Raw genomic sequence first — 23114 nt, forward strand, 5'->3', positions numbered from 1 at the left:
ATTTTGTACAATAACCTACTGTGGGGAACCTTATCGAACACCTTGCTGAAATCCATATACGCCATTTACTCTCATCTACCTGTTTGGTCACATACCCTTCACAAAACCGTGCTGACTATCCCTAATCAAATTATTCATTTCTATGTTATTATAAATCCTATCTCTTATAACCTTTTCCAACACTTTACCAACAACTGAAGTAAGGTTCACTGGTCTATAATTACCAGGGTTGCCTCTACTCCCCTTCTTGAATAGGGGAACCACATTTGCTATCCTCCAGTCTTCTGGCATTATTCCTGTAGACAATGACAATTTAAAGATCAATGCCAAAGTCTCAGCAATCTCCTCCCTGGCTTCCCAGAGGATCCTAGGATAAATCCCATCGGGCCCAGGGGACTTATCTATTTTCACACTCTGCAGGATTTCTAATACCTCTTCTTTGTGAACCTCAATCCCACCCAGTCTAGTAGCCTCAGTATTCTCCTCGACGACGTTGTCATTTTCTAGAGTGAATACTGTCGAAAAATATTCATTTAGTGCTGCCCTATCTCCTCTGACTCCACACACAACTTCCCACTACTATCCTTGATTGGCCCTAATCTTACTCTCTTACTTTATTGATTATTTTCTTAGCATGGCCTGCCCCCTTTCGTGATCTGTGCACATATACAGCCAGGTCCTTCTGCTGCTCTTTAGAATTGTATCCTCTGTTTTACATTGTCTTTCAATGTTCTTTCTACCAAAATCCATCACTTCGCACCTCTCTGCATTGAACCCCATCTGTCCATTCCACCAACTTATCTAAGTCCTTTTTGACTTCTACACTGGCCACCTCACAATTTAAAATTCTTACAAGTTTTGAGACATCTGCAAACTTTGAAATTATCCCCTTCACAAAATCCAGATAATTTGTATATGAAATGAAAAGCAAGTTTCTCAATACCAACCCCTGGTACAAACCTTTCTTCAGCCTGAAAAATATCCATTGACCATTTGTGTTTGCTATTGCTCAGTTAATTTTGTATCCATGTTGCTACTTACCCTTTTATTCCATGATCTATAACTTCCCTCATAACTCTGTTTTGTATTGTATCAAATGCTTTCTGGAAGTCCATGTACATTATTATCAACAGTGTCACCCTTATTGAGCTTTCTATTACCTCTTTGAAAATCTCCAGAAAGCTGGATAAACTCAATTTCCTCTTTAGAACTCCATGCTTACTCTTCCTAATCAACTCACATTTCTCTAAGTGAAACTTATCCTGTTCTGAATAATTGCCCTTAGAAGCTACTGCTCCACTGAAGTTAAACTGATAGGACTCATCATTTGGCTTATCAATACAACCTTATTTGAAAAAGGCCATAAATGTTTGTAATTTTCCAGTCTTCAGGAAGCTCTTCCAAGTCTAGGCAAGAGTGAAAGATTACGGTCAGTACCCTGCAATCTCCATTTTCACTTCCTTCAAAATCCTTAGATGCGTCCCATCCAGTCATGGTGCCTTGTCAGCTTTTATGCATTGATAACTATTCAACACTTCCTTCTTATCAATTTTGACTCCTTCTGGTGGCAGTTTCCTCCCCAAGCACCATGGCCTACGTAGCATCGTCCTCTTTAGTAAGTACATTTGCAAATTTTCTGACATTAGGAGTAGGGCATTCAGCTCCTTGACTGCTCTGCTATTCAATAGGATAATGGTGATCTTTGGCCTAACTCTATCTGCCCGCCTTGGACAAATATCCTTTGACACCCTTGCTTAATAAAAAATTGTCTGTCTAATAGAGATCTCACTCACTCTCACTGCTGACACATTTTAATTTGTAAGACCCATTCACAAATGTAAATTCTTTCAAGTTGTCGACCTTTTGTTGAAAAATTTATTTCACTAGCCACAAGGAGATAATCTTTAAAAACTTACTAAAACTGCCAATCAAAACACAGTCCACTGCTGTGATAAATTAGGTAGGATTAACATAACTAAGCATTAAAAGAAGGCTCAGTATAGTAACAAACCCTGAGAAATGTAATCAGTGGCATTTATTAATACTGAAAAAAAAAATTGCTTTTTTTCCCTGAGATACACCAGATGTCCCTCTCAAACAATGCAGTCCAGAAGTAGGTGGGAGCATTTTCTTGAAGTGAAAGCTGCTCCAACTCTATAAAACCTGGAGGTGAAACAATTTCAGGAGAAGCTGACCATTCTTTTGTGATTCCTCACTTGGGATTAGGATTCCTCCAGGGCTCATGTCTTCTCTTATGTACTCCACTAAAATTGCAGAGTGTTTTAGTCTTCCCAGCATTCGCAATGTACCAGTTGGGCGTGCTGATAACCAATGCGCTTATCATATGTTAGTGAAAACGGCCAGCAGTGAGAATGAGGGTGGCATCCTAGAATCAAGTCTTATCCACCATTTCTAAAGAACTCCTGGAGAAATTGAGGACTGCAGATGCTGGAGATTAGAGTTGAGAATGTGGTGCTGGAAAAGCACAGCAGGCTAGGCAGCATCGCTTTCATCAGGAAGGGCTTTTGCCCGAAACGTCAATTTCCTTGTTCCTCAGATGCTGCCTGACTCACTGTGAGGTATGCCAAATGTGACATTTATCAATTTTATTCATTTTCTATCCCCTATTGATTTTTGAATGACTTTGTGCAGTACTGTCACATTTTAAACTGCAATGGCTAAAGAGTAAAACCAACATCCAATGAAGTCTAATTTCAATCCTGCATACGGAATTCACTGAACAACCCTGGGAAAGCTACTGTCCGCTGTTTACAAGCGTATTGACACCATAGGGAATGTGGTAACGGATTTAAACATTGGAATTCCCCTTTACCATCCTAGTTCCCTATACCAGCTGACAGTTATGAGACACATCAGGTCAGGATGAAAAATTTAGGGATGTTCCCTCTTAGAGATAGTTGGGAAACACTTATTTGGACTGCCTGTTTCTGTGGGTATATAAAAGCAAATGTGGATCGATTGGAGGCAGAGGCAAGTGAAATTATAATGACAAATAAGGAAATGATAGAGACATAGAGACATCAAATCATTATGCTGCTTCTGTCTTCATGGACAAAATGCAAAACATTTTTTTTGGAAATAATGTGGATGTTCAGTCATAAAAATAAGCACGCAGGTATTTAGGGAGACAAATTGATTGTTGGTCTTTATTACAAGGAGATGACACCACACACACTGAGTGGATAGGTTTAGTCTCCTCATTTAAAGGTAATGCTGACTCTGTCCTATCCTGTTACTACTATCCAGATGTGCAGTAATTTCATCCTTTATAATAGACTCCAGCATCTTTCCCACCACTGAGGTCAGACTAACTGGTCTATAATTACCTGCTTTCTCTCGCCCACCTTTCTTAAAAAGTGGTATAACATTAGCCACCCTCCAATCCTCAGGAACCGACCCCGAATCTGTTGAACTCTGGAAAATAATCACCAACGCATCCACGATTTCCCGAGCCACCTCCTTCAGTACCCTGGGATGCAGACCATCAGGCCCCGGAGACTTATCAACCTTCAGACCTAACAGCCTCTCCAACACCAAATCCTGGCAAATATAAATCCCCTTAAGTTCAGGTCCTTCAGCCACTGTTACCTCAGGGAGATTGCTTGTGTCTTCCCAAGTGAACACAGATCTGAAGTACCCATTTAATTCCTCTGCCATTTCTTTGTTCCCTGTAATATATTCCCCTGTTTCTGTCTTCAAGGGCGCAATTTTTGTCCTAACCATTTTTTTGCCTTGCACATACCGAAAAAAGCTTTTACTATCCTCCTTAATATTCTTGGCCAGTTTACCTTCGTACCTCATTTTTCCTCTGCGTATTTCCTTCTTAGTAATCCTCTGTTGCTCTTTAAAAGCTTCCCAGTCCTCAGTTTTCCCACTTATCTTAGCTATGTTATACTTTTTCTCTTTTAACTTTATATATTTCTTTACTTCCCTCGTCAGCCACGGCCGCCCATGCCTCCTCCTGGGATCTTTCTTCCTTTTAGGAATGAACTGATCCTGTAACTTCTGCATTATACACAGAAATATCCGCCATTGTTCCTCCATGGTCATCCCTGCTAAGGTATTGCACCATTGAACTTTGGCCAGCTCCTCCCTCATAGCTCCATAATTCCCTTTATTCAACAGAAATCATGCTTGACTAATCTTCTTGAATTTTTTGAGGATGTAACTATGAAGTTGGATGAGGGAAATCCAGTAGATGTAGTGTACCTGGACTTTCAGAAAGCTTTTGATAAAGTCCCACACAGGAGGTTAGTGAGTAAAATTAGGGTGCTAATGCCCGGGGCGTTGATTCTCCTGTTCCCTGGATGCTGCCTGGCCTGCTGCGCTTTTCCAGCAACACATTTCCATCTCTGATCTCCAGCATCTGCAGACCTCACTTTCTCCTCCAGTAAAATTAGGGTGCATGGTATTGGGGGCAAAGTACTAGATTGGATTGAAAATTGGTTGGCTAATAGGAAACAAAGGGTAGTGATAAACGGCTCCATTTCGGAATGGCAGGCAGTGACCAGTGGGGTACCACAGGGATCCTTGCTGGGACCACAGCTTTTTACAATATATGTTAATGATATAGAAGATGGTATCAGCAATAACATTAGCAAATTTGCTGATGATACAAAGCTAGGTGGCAGGGTGAAAAGTGATGAGGATGTTAGGAGATTACAGGGTGACCTGGACAAGTTAGGTGAGTGGGCAGATGCATGGCAGATGCAGTTTAATGTGGATAAATGTATGGTTATCCACTTTGGTAGCAAGAACAGGAAGCAGACTACTACCTCAATGGAATCAATTTATGTAAAGGGGCAGTACAGAGAGATCTGGGTGTTCTTGTACACCAGTCAATGAAGGCAAGCATGCAGGTACAGCAGGTAGTGAAGAAGGCTAATAGCATGCTGGCCTTCATAACAAGAGGAATTGAGTATAGAAGCAAAGAGGTGCTTCTGCAGCTGTACAGGGCCCTGGTGAGACCACACCTGGAGTACTGTGTGCAGTTCTGGTCTCCAAATTTGAGAAAATATATTCTGGCTATTGAGGGAGTGCAGCGTAGGTTCACGAGGTCAATTCCTGGAATGGCAGGATTACCTTACACTGAAAGACTGAAGCGACTGGGCTTGTATACCCTTGAGTTTCGAAGATTGAGAGGGGATCTGATTGAGACGTATAAGATTATGAAAGGATTGGACACTCTGGCAGTAGGAAACATATTTCCACTGATGGGTGAGTGCCGAACCAGAGGACACAGCTTAAAAATACGGGGTAGACCATTTAGGACAGAGCTCAGGAGAAACCTCTTTACCCAGAGAGTGGTGGCTGTGTGGAATGCTCTGCCCCAGAGGGCAGTGGAGGCCCACTCTCTGGATTCATTTAAGAAAGAGTTGGATAGAGCTCTCAAAGATAGTGGAATCAAGGGTTATGGAGATAAGGCAGGAACAGGATACTGATTAGGAATGATCAGCCATGATTATATTGAATGGCAGTGCAGGCTCGAAGGGCTGAATGGCCTACTCCTGCACCTATTGTCTATTGTCTATTGTCTATAATATGCAGTTCTAGGATTGGAGACAGTTTGGAGAAGGTTAAACTCAGTTGACTCCTGGATGAGGTGATGTCTTGTGAGGAAAGATTCAGCAAGTTGGGCCTAGATACATTGGAGATTGGAAGAATGAGAGGTGATCTTTTTGAATCAAAAATTCTGAGGGGGATTGACAGGATAGATTTTGAGAGAAATATTTCCTCTCACATGGGATCTAGAACTAGGGGCTATGGTTTTAGAATAAGTGGTCTCCCATTTAAAATAAAAATGAGATGGGATTTCTTCTCTCTGACAATCATTGATCTTTGCAATTTTCTGCTCTCCCTCGTCCAGAGAGCAGTGGAGATTTGCTCATCAAATTTGCTCAGAGCAGAGTTGGAAAGGTCTTTTTCTATATACAGAAAGTCAAAGTGTATAGGAGTGCATTAGAGAGGGAGATGGAGAATGGAGTAATGGCAAGATGGTTGGTGATGAAGGTGTATGGCATGCTCTTCTTCATTGGTCAGACCCTTGAGTATCTGAGTTGCGACATTGTATTGCAGCTGTACAGGATGTTAGTCAGGCCACATTTGGAGTACTGCATTTTTACAACATGGGGTAAACCCTTCTCTTAATTTAAAAGCAGCAGCACAGAAAAGATTTATCCCGTGCAGCAATCTGTAAAACTTCGAGTAGCCAAGAACTATTTCAGGTAAAAATTAACAACTTTATTTCTTAAAGTATAACAGAGAATAATTAACTAGCAACGATTTGCAAGTTCTTACTCTAAGCGATCTTTTCCCTTCCCTTCTATAATACTTGTCCGATAAAACTCTCGATTACAATTTACAAAATGAAACGTCTTATCTCAAAAACAGGCAGCTTTCGTTCTTTCGGTATTTCAGTCTTCTTTTCTTCTCCCTGGGGATCCTGCTTCACAGGTTACTGATTGATCAAGGTATCTTTTCAGAGAGCTCTTTTCTGGGAAGTGTGCAGATGTCATTAGCTTGGCAGTTCTCCTCTCAACTGTTCAATTTTCCCCAATCTTGTACCCCCAACGCATCGGATTGTGTCATTGGCTTTTAAGATTGTCAACATACTAAATTCAAACTGGATTGGAGTTTGGTATTTTTGTGGGGTATAATTTAAACTGATTGGCCTAATTTGAATCTGTTTTGTCATTTCCAGGTAACCAGCTGTTCGACCAACTGTTACATTATATTTTTTTTCAGAACACTTGGTTCTGTCAGGTTGTTCTGTTGCTTTTAACTCTCTTAAAGGTACAGTACACCAATATTTTTATAACACCTCCCCTCTTAAGAAAAAATGAACCATCATAATGAAAAGATGGCTTCATTTTTTTTCTCTATTTTTAAAACACGTTACCTAAACATACAGATAACTTTTAATACAAGTTCACATTAACTTTCATATATGAAACAACATTAAATAAAGACAAATCTCATCTAATCTCATCAGTTAAATCCGCGATAATGCATCTGTGATTACATTCTTCCGACTCACAACATGTATGATTTTTAAATTAAAAGTCTGAAACATAAGATCCCAATGAAATAGTCTCATATTCTTGTCTTTAAAGCGTTCTAAGAAAGTAAACGGGTTGTGATCCATGTACACAACCGTGTCTGACACATTGTTCGTGACATGCACATTAAAATATTGTAAGGCGAGTACCAATCTCAATAGTTCCTTTTCGATTGTGGAGTATTTCCTCTGGTGGGTGTTGATCTTCTTCATAAAGTAACCAACTGGCACTTCAATCCCATCCTCATCTCCCTGTAGGACAACAACTCCAACTCCAATATCACTAGCATCGATGGCAACTTTAAAAGGTTTGACAAGTTTGGTATAGCTAAAACTGGTTTGGTGGTTAATATGGCTTTCAAATGGTCAAATGCCTCCTGGCATTGTTCTGTCCACTGAAACTTTGTGTTCTTCCTCAGCAAATCAGTGAACAGTGCCACTACACAAACTTCCGATAGGATCAACCGAGTCCTTAGAATCAAAGCACTTCTTTCTTCAAGGTTGGTCATGGAAATTCCTCAATAGCCTTTGTCTTTGCATTCAACCTTCCATGACTGATGTTATGTTGCAGGAACAACACCTCTGCTTTAGCGAATTCCATTTTATTTAAGTTTATCACCAGTTTTGCTTCTCATAGTGGTCCATAGAGCTCTGCCAACTGTACCATGTGATCTTTCCAGGACTTACTAAAGATCACTACATCATCCAAATAGACTGCACAGTTTGTTAACCCAGCCACAACTCTGTTCATGAGTCTTTGGGATTTGGCGGGTGCGTTCTTGATTCCAAAGGGCAGCACTTTAAACTGTAAAGGTACCTTCCAGTAACCACGCATCATGTCTAACTTGGTGATGGGACTGGCTTGTCTGACTTGCTTGATACAGTCCACCACTCTAGGAATTGGATACTAGTCCGATTTTGTGATGACATTGACCTTCCAATAATCCAGGCAGAATCGTTGAGTCCCGTCCAGTTTGGGAACTAAGATGATCGGCTAACTCCACTCGCTCTGGCTTAGTTTGATGATGTCCTCATCAAGCATGGCCTCCACCATCTGGACCTGTCTGGCTTTGAAAGGAATAAGCTGATATGGCTGCTATTTTATTGGAGCAGTATTTCCTACATCTACTTCATGTACAATAACATTGGTCCTCCTCTTCAGATTCTTACATCTGTCCTTATACTGCAGTAACAAATCCTTCAACTGTATTCTATGCTCCTGAGACAGATAACTCACTAACCTATCTCACTCCTCAAGGACGACTTCAATTTTTAATCTATTTTGCGGCACATCAAAATTCGCATCATCTGGATTCGACTCCTCACTCTGCAGGGCAGTAACACCTTCTCCAGTTCTTTCTCTCTAGTTTAATACTGTTTCAATGTGTTCACATGACATACCCGATACCTTTTTTTTGACCTGGCATCTTTCCTAGATAGTTTTTCAACTTGATAGGGGCCACTAAACCTGGCTTTGAAGGGACCTCTTATCACTTTTATCTGCTACCTGTTTCATTCTACACTGTGCCCTCTTTAGGTGCTGTTTAGCTAACTCACCTACTCAATTTAGTCTCTCCCTCACCTCCGATACATAATCTAAGTGTGAAATCTCCGACTTTGGTCCTGTCAATTTTTCTTTAATTAATTTCAAAGGGCCTCTCACTTCATGACTGAATATTAACTCAAAGGGAGTGAACTGAGTAGATTCATTTGGGGTATGTCTAACGGCAAACAATATGAATGGGATACCTTTATCCCAATCATTCGGGTAATTCTGACAGTTTGCTTTCAACATGGTCGTCAAGGTCTGATGCCACCTTTCTAAAGCTCCCTGGGATTCAGGATAATATGCACTGGATTTGAAGTTCTATATACCTAAGTTATGCATAACCTCCTTAAACAGCCTAGCAGTAAAATTTGAACGTTAGTCCAACTGAATTCTCTGGGTAGCCCATACCGTGTGAAGAAAGCTACCAACTCCTCTATTACCCTTTTTGCCTTGATACTCCATAATGGAATTACCTCAGCAAATCTGGTAGACACATCCATTATGGTTAACAAATACTGGTTCCCACTTTTTGTTCTTGGAAGGATATCTACACAATCAATTATAACCCACATGAAAGGTTCTTCAAATGTGGGAATTGGCAACAAAGGTGCTGGTTTTATTACTGTAAGTGGCTTACCTACCATTTGGTATGTATGATACATTTAGCAAAAGTTAACCACGTCCTTGTGCATTCCAGGCCAATAAAAATGTTTTTGTACCTCAGCCTGGGCCTTTTGTAGCCTTAGGTGACCTCCTACAGTTAGTTCATATGCTACCCATAACACCTCCTGTCTGTATGCTACTGGCAACAGAATCTGGTGCACTTTGGCCCATTTCTCCTCTGCACTAACCTGCTGTGGTCTCCATTTCTGTTTTAGGATTTTATCTTTCAGATTATAAACCTCCAGAATATTCTCTGCCTCCTTTTCAGAGTACACATCCACATCTTTTATCATCTTTGCTTGCTGTTGCAAGTCTTTTAGTCTTTCAGGAGTAAACACTTCTGTCTGACCCTCTGCCTGTTCAGGTTTTTCCTGCAACATCATGTCAAACAGGGTGTCCACTGACTGACTCTCAACTCCTTCATCTTTCTCTTTAATTTTCACTTCATTTGTGACTTATGATAGTGGGATCTAGTTACCACACAGTCTGGGAAAATACCAGGATATTTCTGTTTTAACTCCTCAGTTTCTTGGTCTTCCTTGGGCTTCTCCACATCAATGGGTATCACTCCCACCTTGGATCCTGCCAAATCATTCCCAAGAACAAACTGAATTCCTAGAACTGACAGTCTGTCAATCACTCCCACTGTAACTTCCCCACTCTTGAGTTGGCACTCCAATTTGATCTTACATAGGAGAACGCAAGATTTCTGTCCATCTATCCCACAAAGTATCACACTCTCGGGCAACAGATCAGAAACAGTGCATATTCGCTCATCGCTTACTATCAGCGACTGGGTAGATCCTGTACCTCTCAAAATTATAATTTCTTGTCCTTCTCCCCCAGTTCTTTCTGAGTAAACTTTACCCACAGAGGCAAATTCTTTGTCGAGATCAGGTACTAACCACATACCCAGCCCCTGCCTAGGCTGTGCACTCTCCTGAAGCTCCTCAGCTCTTCTTGGGGTCGCCTTTACTACCTTCACTAGTGCCACTGGTGAGCTTCTTTTACCACATCTTTTCCGAAGTGCCTTTCTTTAACGACCAGCACTGTGACTTTACGTGTCCCACTTTACCACAATGGAAACACTTGAGGCTTTTCACCTCCTTTCCACCCTCTTGGGCTTCTTTTTTATTCTGTAGTAAATTCTTACCAGTGCTCTCTACTCTTGGTTTCGCAGTGTAGGATCTCCCCTTCTCCCAACTTCTATCCGTCACAGGGTGAAATTTTGGCCGGAAGCATGTCTTATGCCCCAACATATACTCATCTGCTAATTCTGCTGCCCTTCTCACTTCCTGAACTTTCTGTTCCTCCAGGTGAATTCTTACCATCTCTGGAAGTGAGTTCTTAAACTCTTCCAGCAGAATAATCCCTCTTAAAAGCCTCAAAACTCTTATCTATTTTCAAAGCACTTACCCATCATCAAAATGACTATGTTTAATTCTTTGAACTCAACATAAGTCTGACCTGTTTCCTTCTTTGTGTTTCTGAACTGCTGTCTATATGCTTCTGCTAACAATTCATAAGCATTTAAAATAGCCTATTTGACCTCTTCATAATCCCTTGACACATCATTGGACAGTGTGGCAAAAGCCTCACTACATCTGCTCACCAGTTTAGTCTGAACTAGCATTACCCATAAATGCTTGGCCCACTCCATCTGCTGAGCAAATGTTTAAAATGAAATAAAGAAGGCTTCAACATTTTTCTCATCAAAATTTGGCAGAGCTTTGACATATTTATATATATTACTACCTGCTCTTTTAATCTCCATCCTGTTAACTTGACTTTGATGATGAAGTCACAATTTCTCAAGTTCAAATTCTCTCTCTTTTTGTCTCTCCTCTTCTTCTCACGCTCTTTGCTCAGCTAAGAACCTTCTCTCTCTCCCTCTTTGTCCTCTCTCTTTTTCATCTCTTTCTCTCTTCCTCTTTCTTCTATCTCTTTTTCTTTCGTTCTCCCTTTGTTTATCTTTTAACTCCATTTTCCTCAATTGTAATTTAAGTTTTTCTTCCTCTACTGCGTTTGTCTGTTTCTCTGATACACCTAGTGTTTGAGTAATTCCCTTACAATTTCAGCTTTACCTTTGTCCTTAGTTAAACCCAAATCTAACTTATTTGCGAATTCTAAAAGTATGGCCTTTTTTACTTTCCTTCTAACATTTCTTGGCAAATTTGAGAATCATCTTCAAATCCCATAACCTCTTTCGCAATTTTAGGAGGCATTTCTCTCACTTTTAATTTAATCAACCACAAGTCACCAAACTGAAACAAATTGTTTCACCTATGTTTGTTTTAAAGATCTGAGACACTAACCTGCAAGTGTTTAAATCTGCTGGGAGTTTTTGTATCCCCAAATCTATTCAAGTCTATCTAAACCAGTTCAAATCCTGATAGTGTACTCCCAAACTGTTTCAACATGGGATACTCCCTCCTGCTTAATTTAAAATCAGCAACACAGAAAAGATTTATCCCATGCAGTAATCTGCAAAAAATTGAATGGCCAAGAACTATTTCAGGTAAAAATTAACAACTTTATTTCTTAAAGTATAACAGAGAATAATTAACTAACAACTATTTACAAGTCCTTACTCTAAGCTATCTGTTACCTTTCCTTCTATAATACTAGTCCAATAAAACTCCCAATTACAATTTATAAAACGAAACGTCTTATCTCAGATCGAGGCAGCTTTCGTTCTTCTCTGTATTTCGGTCTTCTTTTCTTCTTCTTGGGGATTCTGCTTCATGGGTTACTGATCGATAAAGGTACCTTTTAAGACGGCTTTTTTCTGGGCAGTGTGCAGATGTCATTGATTTGGCAGTTCTCCTCTCAACTGTTCAATTTCCCCCGGATTTATACCCCCCAAACATCGGATCATGCCATTGGCTTTTAAGATTGTCAATATACTAAATTCAAAATGGATTTGATTCTGGTGTTTTTGGGGTATAATTTGAACTGATTGGCCTAATTCAAATCTGTTTTGCCATTTCCAGGCAACCAGCTAATCAAGTTGTTCCACCAAATTTTACATTTTTTTACAGAACACTTGGTTCTGTCAAGTAGTTCTGGTGCTTCTAATTCTCTTAAAGGTACAGTACACCCACATATTTATAACATGCATACAATTCTGGTTGCCCTACTACAGGAAAGATGATATTAAACTTAAAAAAGGTGAAAACAAGTTTTACAAGAACTGGAGGGTGTGAGTTGTAAGGAGAGGCTAGATAACATTTTTTACTGGAGTTTAGGAGATTGAGGTTTATAAAGGTTTCTAAAATCATGAGGGGCACGGATAAGGTGAATTGCAATAGTATTTTTCCTGGAGTAAGGAAATTAAAAACTGGAGGACATGTTTGTAAGGTGAGAAGAGAAAGATTTGGAAGGGACCTGAGGGGCAACGTTTTCATACAGAGGGTAGTTCGTATGTGAAATGAACTGCGAGAGGAAGTGGTAGAGGCAGCTACACTTGCAACATTTGAAAGACATTTGGACAGGTACATGAATAGGAAAGGCTTAGAAGGATATGGGCCAAACACAGGCCAAACTCGTTTAGTTTGGGAAACCTGGTCAGCATGGACCAGTTCGACCAAAGGGTCTGTTTCCATGCTGTAAGACTCTGTAAAACCATTCCACTAATTTATAAATTATGAGCAGGATAGACCACTCATCCCCTTTGAATCTGCTCTGTCATTCAATAAATTGATGGCTGATCTGGTTGCAACCTCAACTCTAAATTCCTGCTTAACCCCAGTAATGATTCATCCTCTTTGTTATCAAGAATCCTGTTGATTGGTGGAGTCAGATTAATGTCTAAACAGTTCTTATGTTTTTGTGTTTTAGCGAGAATGGCGAGCTGACAGCAATCAATATAAGTAAAGAAATAGTACTGGACTTAAAATAGTGTCCAATTCCCTGGACTTGACAATCTGTATCTCATGGTTTTAAAAACGTCTAGACGTCAAATGAGTGGATGCATTGCATAACCCCACTGAGTAAGAAAGGAGGAAGAGAGAAAATGGGAAAATACAGACCAGTTAGCTCAACATCTATAGTAATCCTGGGACCCTGTCATATGCTTCTGAACTTGTTTTGGAAGGGAGGAGGCTCTGCATTATTAAAAAATGGCCATTGAAAATTCACCAAACAAGGTGTCATACCCAAATCTCAGCAGCATCTGTGCTTTTTCCATTTGTGCAAAGGAAGACCAGAGTATTATGAAAATTTGACCTCATTTTCTATAATTACGGATTTTGGAGCTCTAAAAGTCTGCCCAGTCACTATATGAAAGAGATTTAATAGCATAAACAACCAGAGTTGGCTCTTGGAATAAAGATTCTGGAAAGAGAACAGGAAGAAAACAGTCATTAAACATTCTCAATGTTTTTCAGTGTAAAATTAACTTGCTGAAATAAGCTAGTGCCTATAATCCCTGCACAAGAGAATGTGCTTACCCCTCAGGAGCCAATTGCTAAACATTGGAAAATTGTTATACTTTCAGCATGTAAATAACCAGTTACCCGCTGCCATCCAAAACAACATGTGGAGGAATTCATTGGATAATAATTCATCATTCCACTCAAATGCTGAAAATAAATTACCAGCCACTTCCTTCTAGAAATAAATCATGAAGCAAGTAGACATGGAGCAATTTTCGCCACTTTTGAAACTGAAGATTGTTGCTGTCCTTAAATATATTCATACTTGTACTGCTCTTCACATTTATATAATAGTTATATATCACCTGAATTGTTCTGGGCAAGAAATAACTGGATGAATCTCTCTCTGGATTTAATATTCATTCCTATGGGAATCCATGCTTCAGTAAAAGTTGTGATTTCCAAGAAAACCACCATAACTTTAAGTGAGAGCTTACTGTCATCTAATTTTTAAATGATTATCATTTCTGGCGGTTTGCCAATGTGAATTGTATGTTTTTCAAAGTGTTCATGCTAAATAGTACCAAACTTTTCCTTCCCATCAGATTTGGATAATTAACCATGGGCGATGTTAAGATTGCTCAAAATGCCACTCGTATTTCCAAAACAACGTTAACTTTGGAAAGACCCCAGGCTGATACCTACCCTCCTGAAGTACCAGCGTTCACACTGCCTCCAAGAAATCTGCGGATTCCCACTGGTGGAACAGCCAAGTTTGATGGAAAGGTAAGAATGTTGTGTGAAAGCTCGTCTGAAACCCTATTATCTTGCAGTGCACTGTTACACGTGCTAATAAAATAACTTTTGGGATGAATGGAGCACCTTTCTGCATTTACATTTCACCTTCTGTCATGAATCACTGTACAATGTCAGAAACACAGCAACCATTTTCACCACACAAGCTACCACAAACAACAATATGCCATTGAGTACTTGGTCTGTTTTAGTGTTAAGGGATAAACATTGGCCAACACATTGAAAGAATTTCCCTGCTGTTTTTCAAAGTAGTGCCATGGGATCCTTTACGTACATTTGGAGACAGATCTTGGCTTAATGTGTCACCTGTGACAATGCAACACATCTTCTTCCCCCCGAGTACCACAATCCTGCAGGATACTGTTAACCTAGATGTGATGCTCAAATTTCTAGAGTGAGACTTGGACCCATAGGCCTCTGACTCAGAGGTGAGAATGCTGCCAACTGAACTACTGTTGATGCCGGTCCACTCAAATGTGGAAAACAAATTAACAAGCCATTTTCTCATGAAAGCATATCTTTGTACAGAAGAATTTAAAAATGCATCAATGACTTGACATCTGGCATCAGAAATGCAGTGCTATTGATAAGTAAAACAGATATACTATATTCTCACTTGTTTATATTTGATGACAATTGACAGTGTGGCTATGATAAAGTATAGCATTTGAAAAATGTAAATAGCAGGCATGTTATTTCTTGCTGATTCCTTATCTCTAACTGTAAGGAAATTAACTTAAAAAGGGTTAGCAATGTAATTGTTTGCTGGGAAACTGTGCTGCACTGAGTATATGATAAGTAAAAGTACGTTCCAACTTTTCATCCTACCTCATGCAAATTGATTAATGGTGAGGGGAGAGTATTGTTATAAAGCTACCAATTAATTAATGGATTCTGTATGATGTACAACAGAATAAAAAGACAAATACTTTTCAAAAGTATTCAGAAATTCAGGGCCTGATTTTTCCTCACACTTCCTAGCAGGAATGGGATGTTGGTAATTTAATAATAGTGTTGTTTTTACTATCCTGTTCTTAAATTCAATGTCAGCTCCCAAGATTCTACTCAGAGCTTTCATTGGCCTACCCAGGCACAGACTGGACTTCCATTAAAATATTTCTTGGTAGAGCAGTAGACATTGTTTACTTGGACTTTAGTAAAGCCTTCAACAAGGTTCCGCATGGTAGACTAATCAGAAAGGTTAGGTCACATGGGATTGAGGGTGAGCTTGTAAATTGGATACATAATTGGCTTAACAATGGGAGACAGAGTGTGGTAGTGGAGGGTTATTTTGTCGGACTGGAGGCCTGTGACCAGTGGTGTTCCACAGGGATCGGTTCTGGGTCCGCTTTTGGTTGTCATTCATTCAAATAATTTGGAGAAGAACGTAGAAGGCATGGTTAGTAAGTTTGCGGACAACATCAAAATTGGTGGCATAGTAGACAGTGAAGAAGGTTTTCTAAGATTACAAAGGGATGTTGATCAACTGTCAATGGGCTGAAAAATGACAGATTGAATTCAATCTGGATAAGTGCAAGGCATTGCATTTTGATCAACAAACAGGAGTAGGACTGATAAAATTAATGGTAGGGCCTTGGGTGGAACAGAGAGACCGAGTGGTTCAGGTACATATCTTTGAAGTTTGCATCACATATGGACAGGGTGATTAAAAAGGCAGTTAGCATACTTGCCTTCTTTGTTCATTCTTTTGAGTTTCAGAATTGGGAAGTCATGTTGAAGTTGTACAGGACATTGTTGAGGCCTCTTCTGGAAAACTGTATCCAGTTCTGGTCACCCAGTTATAGAAGGGATATTATTAAGCTGGAGAGGATTCAGAAGAAATTTATCAGAACGTTGCCAGGTATGGGAAGTTTGAGTGATAAATAAAGGCTGGATAATCTGGGAGTTTTTTCACTGGAGCGTAGGAAGTTGAGAGGTGACCTTATAGAGCTTTATAAAATAATGAGAGGTATAGATAGAGTTAATGGTAATTATCTTTTCCCTAGAATAAGAGATTTCAAGACTAGGGGCATATTTTTAAGGTGAGAGGAGAGAGATTTAAAAAAACACGAGGAGCAAACTTTTTTCTTAGAGGGTGGTTTGCGTTTGGAATGAGGAAGTGATGGATGCGGGGACAATTACAACATTTAAAAGACATTTGGATAAGTACATGAACAGGCAAAGTTTGGAGGGATATGAGCCAGGAACAGGCAGATGGAACTAGTTTGGTTTGGTATTATGCTCGGCACAGACTGGTTGGACCAAATGGTCTGTTACTGTGCTGTATGATTCTATGATTCTCTAACAATTTAAGATGAATAAAGGGAGGTATTAAATGTTATAGCGGGCATTTGGGTGCATGAATCCCCAAAGCCCGATAAGATGTATTCCAGGCTGCTATGGGAGGCAAGAGAGGAGATTGCTAGGTTCCTGGTGGAAATATTTAGTGCTGTGCCAGCCACAGGTGAAGTGCTAGATAAGTGGAGGTTAGCTAATGTGGTTCCTTTGTTCAAGACAGTAGCAGGAATAGGTCAAGCAGTTAAAAACCAGATAGTTTGCTGTCAGTACGAGGGAAATTATTGGAAACTATTCTGAGGGACAGCATTAATCAACACTTAGAAATGTGGGCCATGGTGTGGAGGTGTTGGACTGGGGTGAACAAGGTCAGAAGTCACACAACACTAGGTTGTAGTCCAACAGGTTTATTTGAAATTCCAAGCTTTCAGAGGACTGCTCCTTTGTCAGGTGATGTGAAGAGAAGCCGCAGGCACAGAATTATAGATAGAGAGATCAAAGGATTGTACATATAGTGTAAATGGAGTGTTGTCAGGCTGAATAACCTGGTGTCGTGTGACTTCTACCACTTGGAAAGCCAAGGATTGATCAGGATAGTCAGCATGGATTTGTTAGAGGGAGATTCTGTCTAATTAATTTAATCGAGGTTTTTGAAAAGGTGACAAAATATATTGAAAATCAGTTGGTTTGGTTTACATCAACTTCTGTAAGGCCTTTGACAATGTCCAAGATTAGCTTACAAATAGGAGGCAAAAGGTTGTTGTTGTAATTGGAAGCTTATGAACAACAGTGCACCAAAAGGATCAATGCTAGAATCCTTGCTGTTTGTTATCTACATTTACAGTTTGGATGTGAATGTAGAAGATTGTATTAGTAAGCTTGCAGCTGACACAAAAATTGGTGGTGTTGTTGGTAGTGAGGAGAATGGTCTCAGGCAATAGTCTAATATTGCTTGGCTGGTAAACTGTGCTGAGGAATGGCAGAATAATTTTAATTCTGATTAGTGTCAGGTGATACGTTTTGAGACATCTAATGAAGGAAGGATATACACAATGAATGGTGAGTCTCTAGGGAATACTGAGGAACAAAGAGACCTTGGTATACATGTCCATAGATCCCTGAGGGTGTCAGCACAGCTAGACAGGGTGGTGAAGAAGGCATGTGGGATACTGGACTTCATTAGCCAGAGTTAGAACCTAGGAGCCTGGAAATTTTATTACAATTTTATAAAACATTAGTCAGGTCACAGTGGAATACAGTGTGCAGTTCTGTTCGTCATACTGTTAGAAGAACATGATTGCCGTCGAGAGGGTACAGATGAGATTCACCACGATTTTGCCTGGGATTAAATGTTTGGGTTTGCATTCCTGGAGCAGAGGAAGCTAAGAGCAGTAAATAGGATGAGTGGAGTTGGTGTTTGTTGGTGAGCCAAAGGGCCTGTTTCTATGCTGAATTACTCTTTGACTCGTTATGCCTCTGTGTCAAGAAGTGACTTAGAGTGAGCAGCATTTCTTAATAAACTTCTCACAGTGGCAGAGACCAGCAGCATACCAGAACTTTGAGAGTCAGGGTCAGAGATTGGAAAATCAGGTCTGTAGTGTTTGCTGACACGATACATTACTTAGAATATACTATAGCCACCAAGGAGGTGATGGCCTTGTGGTATTATCAGTGGGCTGTTAATCCTGAGACCTTTGGGACAGGGGTTCAAATCCTGTCATGGCAGATGGTTGACTTTGAATTCAATAGGAATCTGGAGTTAAGAGTCTAATGATGACTATGAGTCTGTTGTTGGCAAAACTCCATCTGGATCACTAATGCTCTTTAGTGGCACCAAACAATTTTTTTTATTCATTCACTGGATGAGGGCATCACTGGCTAGGCCAGCATTTATTGCCCATCCTTAAGTGCCCAGAAGGCAGTTAAGATTCAACTGCATTGCTTTGGGTCTGGAGTCAGATGTAGGCCAGACCAGGTAAGAATGGCAGATTTGTTTCCCTAAAGACCACTGTGAACCAGATGGGTTTTTCTGGCAATTGGTAATAGAATATAGTCATCATTAGATTCATAATTCCAGACTTTTATTGAATTGAAATTCCATTTGTCATGGCAGAATTTGAACCTGGGTGCCCAGAATATTACCTGCGTGTCTGGGTTAATATTCCACTAATAATACATGGAGGCCATTCCCTCCCCTGTAAATGTAATTGACTTCTAATTGCTCTCTTGGATGGGCAATAAATGCTGTCCGAGCCAGGAATACCCTCAAACTGTGAAAGCATTTTTAAAAAGCCACATTTGCAGATGGCACTAAAATAAATGGGAATGTAAGTTGTAATAAAGAAATAAGAAAGTTACAAATGGATATGGATATGTGAATGGGCTAAAATTTGGCAGTAGGAATTTAATATGGATATGTGTGAGGTCACTGATTTTGGTCAGAAGAATAGAAAGGAAATTTATAATCGAAACTGAGAGAAACTTGAGTGCTTTGTACCACTGGAAAATGAAGCTGGAGGATTAATAATGTGGAACAAAGAAATGGCGAAGGAACGGACTAGGTTTACAGTGGAAGACATGAGCAGCATAACAAAACTTCAAAGAGTCAGGGGTCAGAGGTGAGTGCAGTGGCCATCAATAAGGAGAAAGTGCTGGGAAAGCTGGAGGATCTGAAGATGGATAAATTACCTGGACCAAATAGACTACATCCTAAAGCTCAGAAGAAAACAGCTAAGGACATTGTAGAGACATTGATGGTGGTCTCTCAGGAAAAACTGGAGTCGGGGTGACCCTCAGAGGACAAGAAAATAGCTAATGTAACACCCTGTTTAGGAACAGAAGGAGGCAGAAGACAGAAGACTATAGGCCTGTTAGCCTGATTTTGGTCATTGGTATGATTTTAGAGTCCATTATTAAAGATGAGATTGTGAAGTACTTGGAAGTGCCTGGTAAAATTGAGTTGAGTCAACATGGCTTTATCAAGGGGGTGGCCATGCCTGATAAATCTGTTGGAATTCTTTGGGGAGGTAATGAGCAAATTATACAAAAGAGAGCCAGTGGGCATGATCTGTTTGGATTTCCAGAAGGCATTTTTCTAATGTATAGATATAGTTTTCATGTTACTAGCTAGCTTACCCTCATATTTCACTGAGGAGCTTCTATTGTTGCTCCATCATCTTTGCTACTAGGCTCCCCTTCAGTTCAACTCTGGCCAGCTCCTCCTTCATGTCTTTGTAGCTACCTTTACTCAATTGTAATAATATTACATCTGATTCCAGTTTCTCTTTCTCAAACTGCAGGTGAATTCTATTCTATTACAGTCACTTGCCCCCAGGGGTTACAAAATGCCATAGAAGATTCTTTCATCTTTAGCTGCCTAGTCAAGTCTGCCTCATTACATACCACTAAATCCAGAATTGTCTGTCCCCTACAGAATTCCACCAAAAGTTGCTCCAGAGAAAAAAACATTTTGTAGACATTCCATATATACGTTTTCTTGAGATCTGCTACCAATCTGATTTTCCCAGTCCACTTGCATATTGAAGTCCCTCATGATTATTATAACAGTGTCTTTCTTACATGCCTTCCTTACAGCTCTCAGAGTGAACAGGATGTCTGACCCTCCTGTTCTTACGTGTCAGCCAGGTTGGACCTGGTTAACAGCCCCAGTCAGGAAACTCATATTCTGTGAGGTCCACCTAGTTGACCTGGTTAAAATCATTACATCCCTTGAGGACAAAGGACGGTTCTTTTTCATATAACTCCTCCTGGAGTATTTTAGCAATGGGTCAGGTTCCTCCAATTCTGCTTTAGATATGGACAGAGTATGACACACAGTAGCTTGCCTCTTGCATCTCCAGAGTGTCTTGGAATAATTCATTATATTCTTCAAGTGGCAAAGACATTGAGGTGGCAAGATTCAATATGTCCATCTCAGATTCTGAGGCCTCTTCAATACTTGATGGAGAGGGAGAACCCATGGGTCCCGCCAGCCTTTCTGACTGTTTCAAGGAACTGGGCACACATTTCTCCCATTTATCTCTCAGCACCCCCGGCCCTCAAGACTCATTCCTAATGAAGGGCTTATACCTGTAAAATTGATTCTCCTGCTCCTCAGATGCTGCCTGACCTGCTGCGCTTTTCCAGCACCATACTCTTGACTCTGATCTCCAACATCTACAGTCCTCACTTTTTCCAACTTTTGCTCCTATACTATTTGCAAGTTTGCAGCTTTCATATAGTCCACGTGCTTGTTTAGGACCATCACTGCTACTTGAACTGTATATGTCACTGGGCCTGATCTCGCTTCCACCATGCCTCTTACCCACGTCGGGCCATTCCCATAGTTCCTAACTTCATCCCTTGAAGTAAACTGTCTCTCTCGCTTAGCGAAGTCTTGTGTCTGAAAATAAGATTTAATCTGGTGTGGAGTCTCCTTCCCATTCGCAACTCTGCTGGAGCTATCCCTGTAGTGGCATGAAGGATGGTCCTATAATTGAATAGGAAACATAACAGTTTGGTATCTAGTGAAGCTATAGGCTGTTTCTTTAAGTCTGCCTTCAAAGTTTGGACTGCTCTCTCTGCCAGACAATTGGATGATGGATGGTATAGAGCTGTCCCTTTATACCAAATGGCATTTGACATATGTAATACAGTAGCGCCTCGAATTATGAACTTAATCCTTTCCGGGACCCGGTTCGCGAACTGAAAAGTTCACAAACTGAATCAATTTTCCCATTGTTCGGATAGCGTAAGAATGCTTGGACGGGTGTTCACAGCGCTCGCGCCAAAGATGAACTGAATGAGATCACGCGGGGCCCGAGAGCTTTTGCATTCAACAAGCGCATAGCAAAGCAGAACAATGAAACCACGTGGTTGCACACGGGGTTTTGCGTTTGTACCTTCGTTCGTACCTTGAATTTTGTATGTACGTTGAAGCAAAATTTTACATACAATCCTGTTGGTAAACCGATTTGTTCGTGAACGGGGTCGTTCGAATGTTGAGGCGCTACCGTACTCAAATTCCCCGCTGGTAAATGATGGCCCATTTTCTGTGAGCAACACTTCTGGTGTCCGTGATTTGCAAAAGATGCACACAGTTTTTCTACTGGCAGTAATTTTTGTCCTTGGTGCACAGCCCACCGATATGGTTTTTTTGGCATCCAATTCTGGCCAACAGACATAACTTCTCGCCAACATTTTCATTGTAGAAACCCCTGGATGTTCCTGGTGGAGTTCAGCCAGTATCTGGCAGTGACCTATTCTTGGGACAATCACTTCTGTTTCGCATAATGATATGCCATCCTCTGCTGTGATCTGGTCTCACGGGATCTAGAATGGTTTCAGTTCTGATTGGAACGGCCCTTTGGTTTCCCCCATCACCACCAGCTGTTTCAGTTTTACCACAATTGTATCTTTCGGCATCCAAAGTCTGATATGGTCAGCTGTGACTGGAAGTGTGTCCAGAAAATTTTAAATCATTATGTTACTCTTTCGGTTATGGTACCACGAGTGTGTATCTGCCAGCAGGAGGCAGCTCAATGCACCCTCGTTTGCGACTTGGCCTCCCAGACGGCATTCCAACTTGTGATTATATGCACTTAGTATTAAAGCCCATAGCTGAATTTGGCCTAAACCTATGGGCGTCACTGTCTTGTCCTCTTTAATTAGGCCTAGTGGGGATTTTTGATCTATTGCTATTACAAATTTACATCTGTAAAGGTATTGGTGGAATTTTCTCTCACCAGATATAACCACTAAACTTTCCTATTCTATCTGGGCATATTTACACTCTACATTAGCCAAAGTCCTGAGTGCCAATGCTATGGGACATTCCTCTCTATTGAGCTAATACTACCATACTGTCATATAGGGAGGCATTGCATGTCAATATCAAATCTCGCTTGAGATCATAGTGTGCCAACACCTTAGAGGCTGATAGTTGTTCCTTCACTTCCCTGAATGCTTTGGCTTGGCTACACAACCATTTCTTAGGCTGGCCCTTTTTTAGGAGTTGATGCAAAGGTGCCCAGATGGAGTTATGTATAAACATTCCACACTAGTTCAGCTGACCAAAAAAACTGTTCCTGACCAAAAAAACTTCTCCTTCCTGAAGAAGGACTCATGCCCGAAACGTCAATTCTCCTGGTCCTTGGATGCTGCCTGACCTACTGCGCTTTTCCAGCAACACATTTTCAGCTCTGACCAAAAACATAACCAAGCTCCAGTACAGATGTGGAAGCTGGGGTACCTTTGATTGCCTTCCCTTTATCTTCCAACAGGTATAACCCGGTTATGTAAGCCATTTAGGATGGCTGGAACATACATTTTTCCCTTC

At 40.5% G+C, this 23114-nt stretch overlaps 1 protein-coding gene across 3 annotated transcripts in view; it reads left to right on the forward strand.

Moving 5' to 3' along the window:
• Window positions 1-23114, forward strand: part of LOC122551600 (myosin light chain kinase, smooth muscle-like) — a 424085-nt gene that overhangs the window by 131586 nt on the left and 269385 nt on the right. For all 3 annotated transcript variants that reach the window (XM_087989064.1, XM_043693744.2, XM_043693743.2), the window contains exon 3: window positions 14272-14452. In XM_087989064.1, the coding sequence (XP_087845190.1) occupies window positions 14288-14452 (165 nt within the window). In that variant the 5' untranslated portion in view covers window positions 14272-14287. The remainder of the gene's footprint in view (window positions 1-14271; window positions 14453-23114) is intronic.

Source organism: Chiloscyllium plagiosum, unplaced genomic scaffold (assembly GCF_037043375.1).
Source record: "Chiloscyllium plagiosum isolate Xiang-an unplaced genomic scaffold, Cpla_swu_hap1 HiC_scaffold_7, whole genome shotgun sequence".
NCBI classification, from domain to species: Eukaryota; Metazoa; Chordata; class Chondrichthyes; order Orectolobiformes; family Hemiscylliidae; genus Chiloscyllium; species Chiloscyllium plagiosum.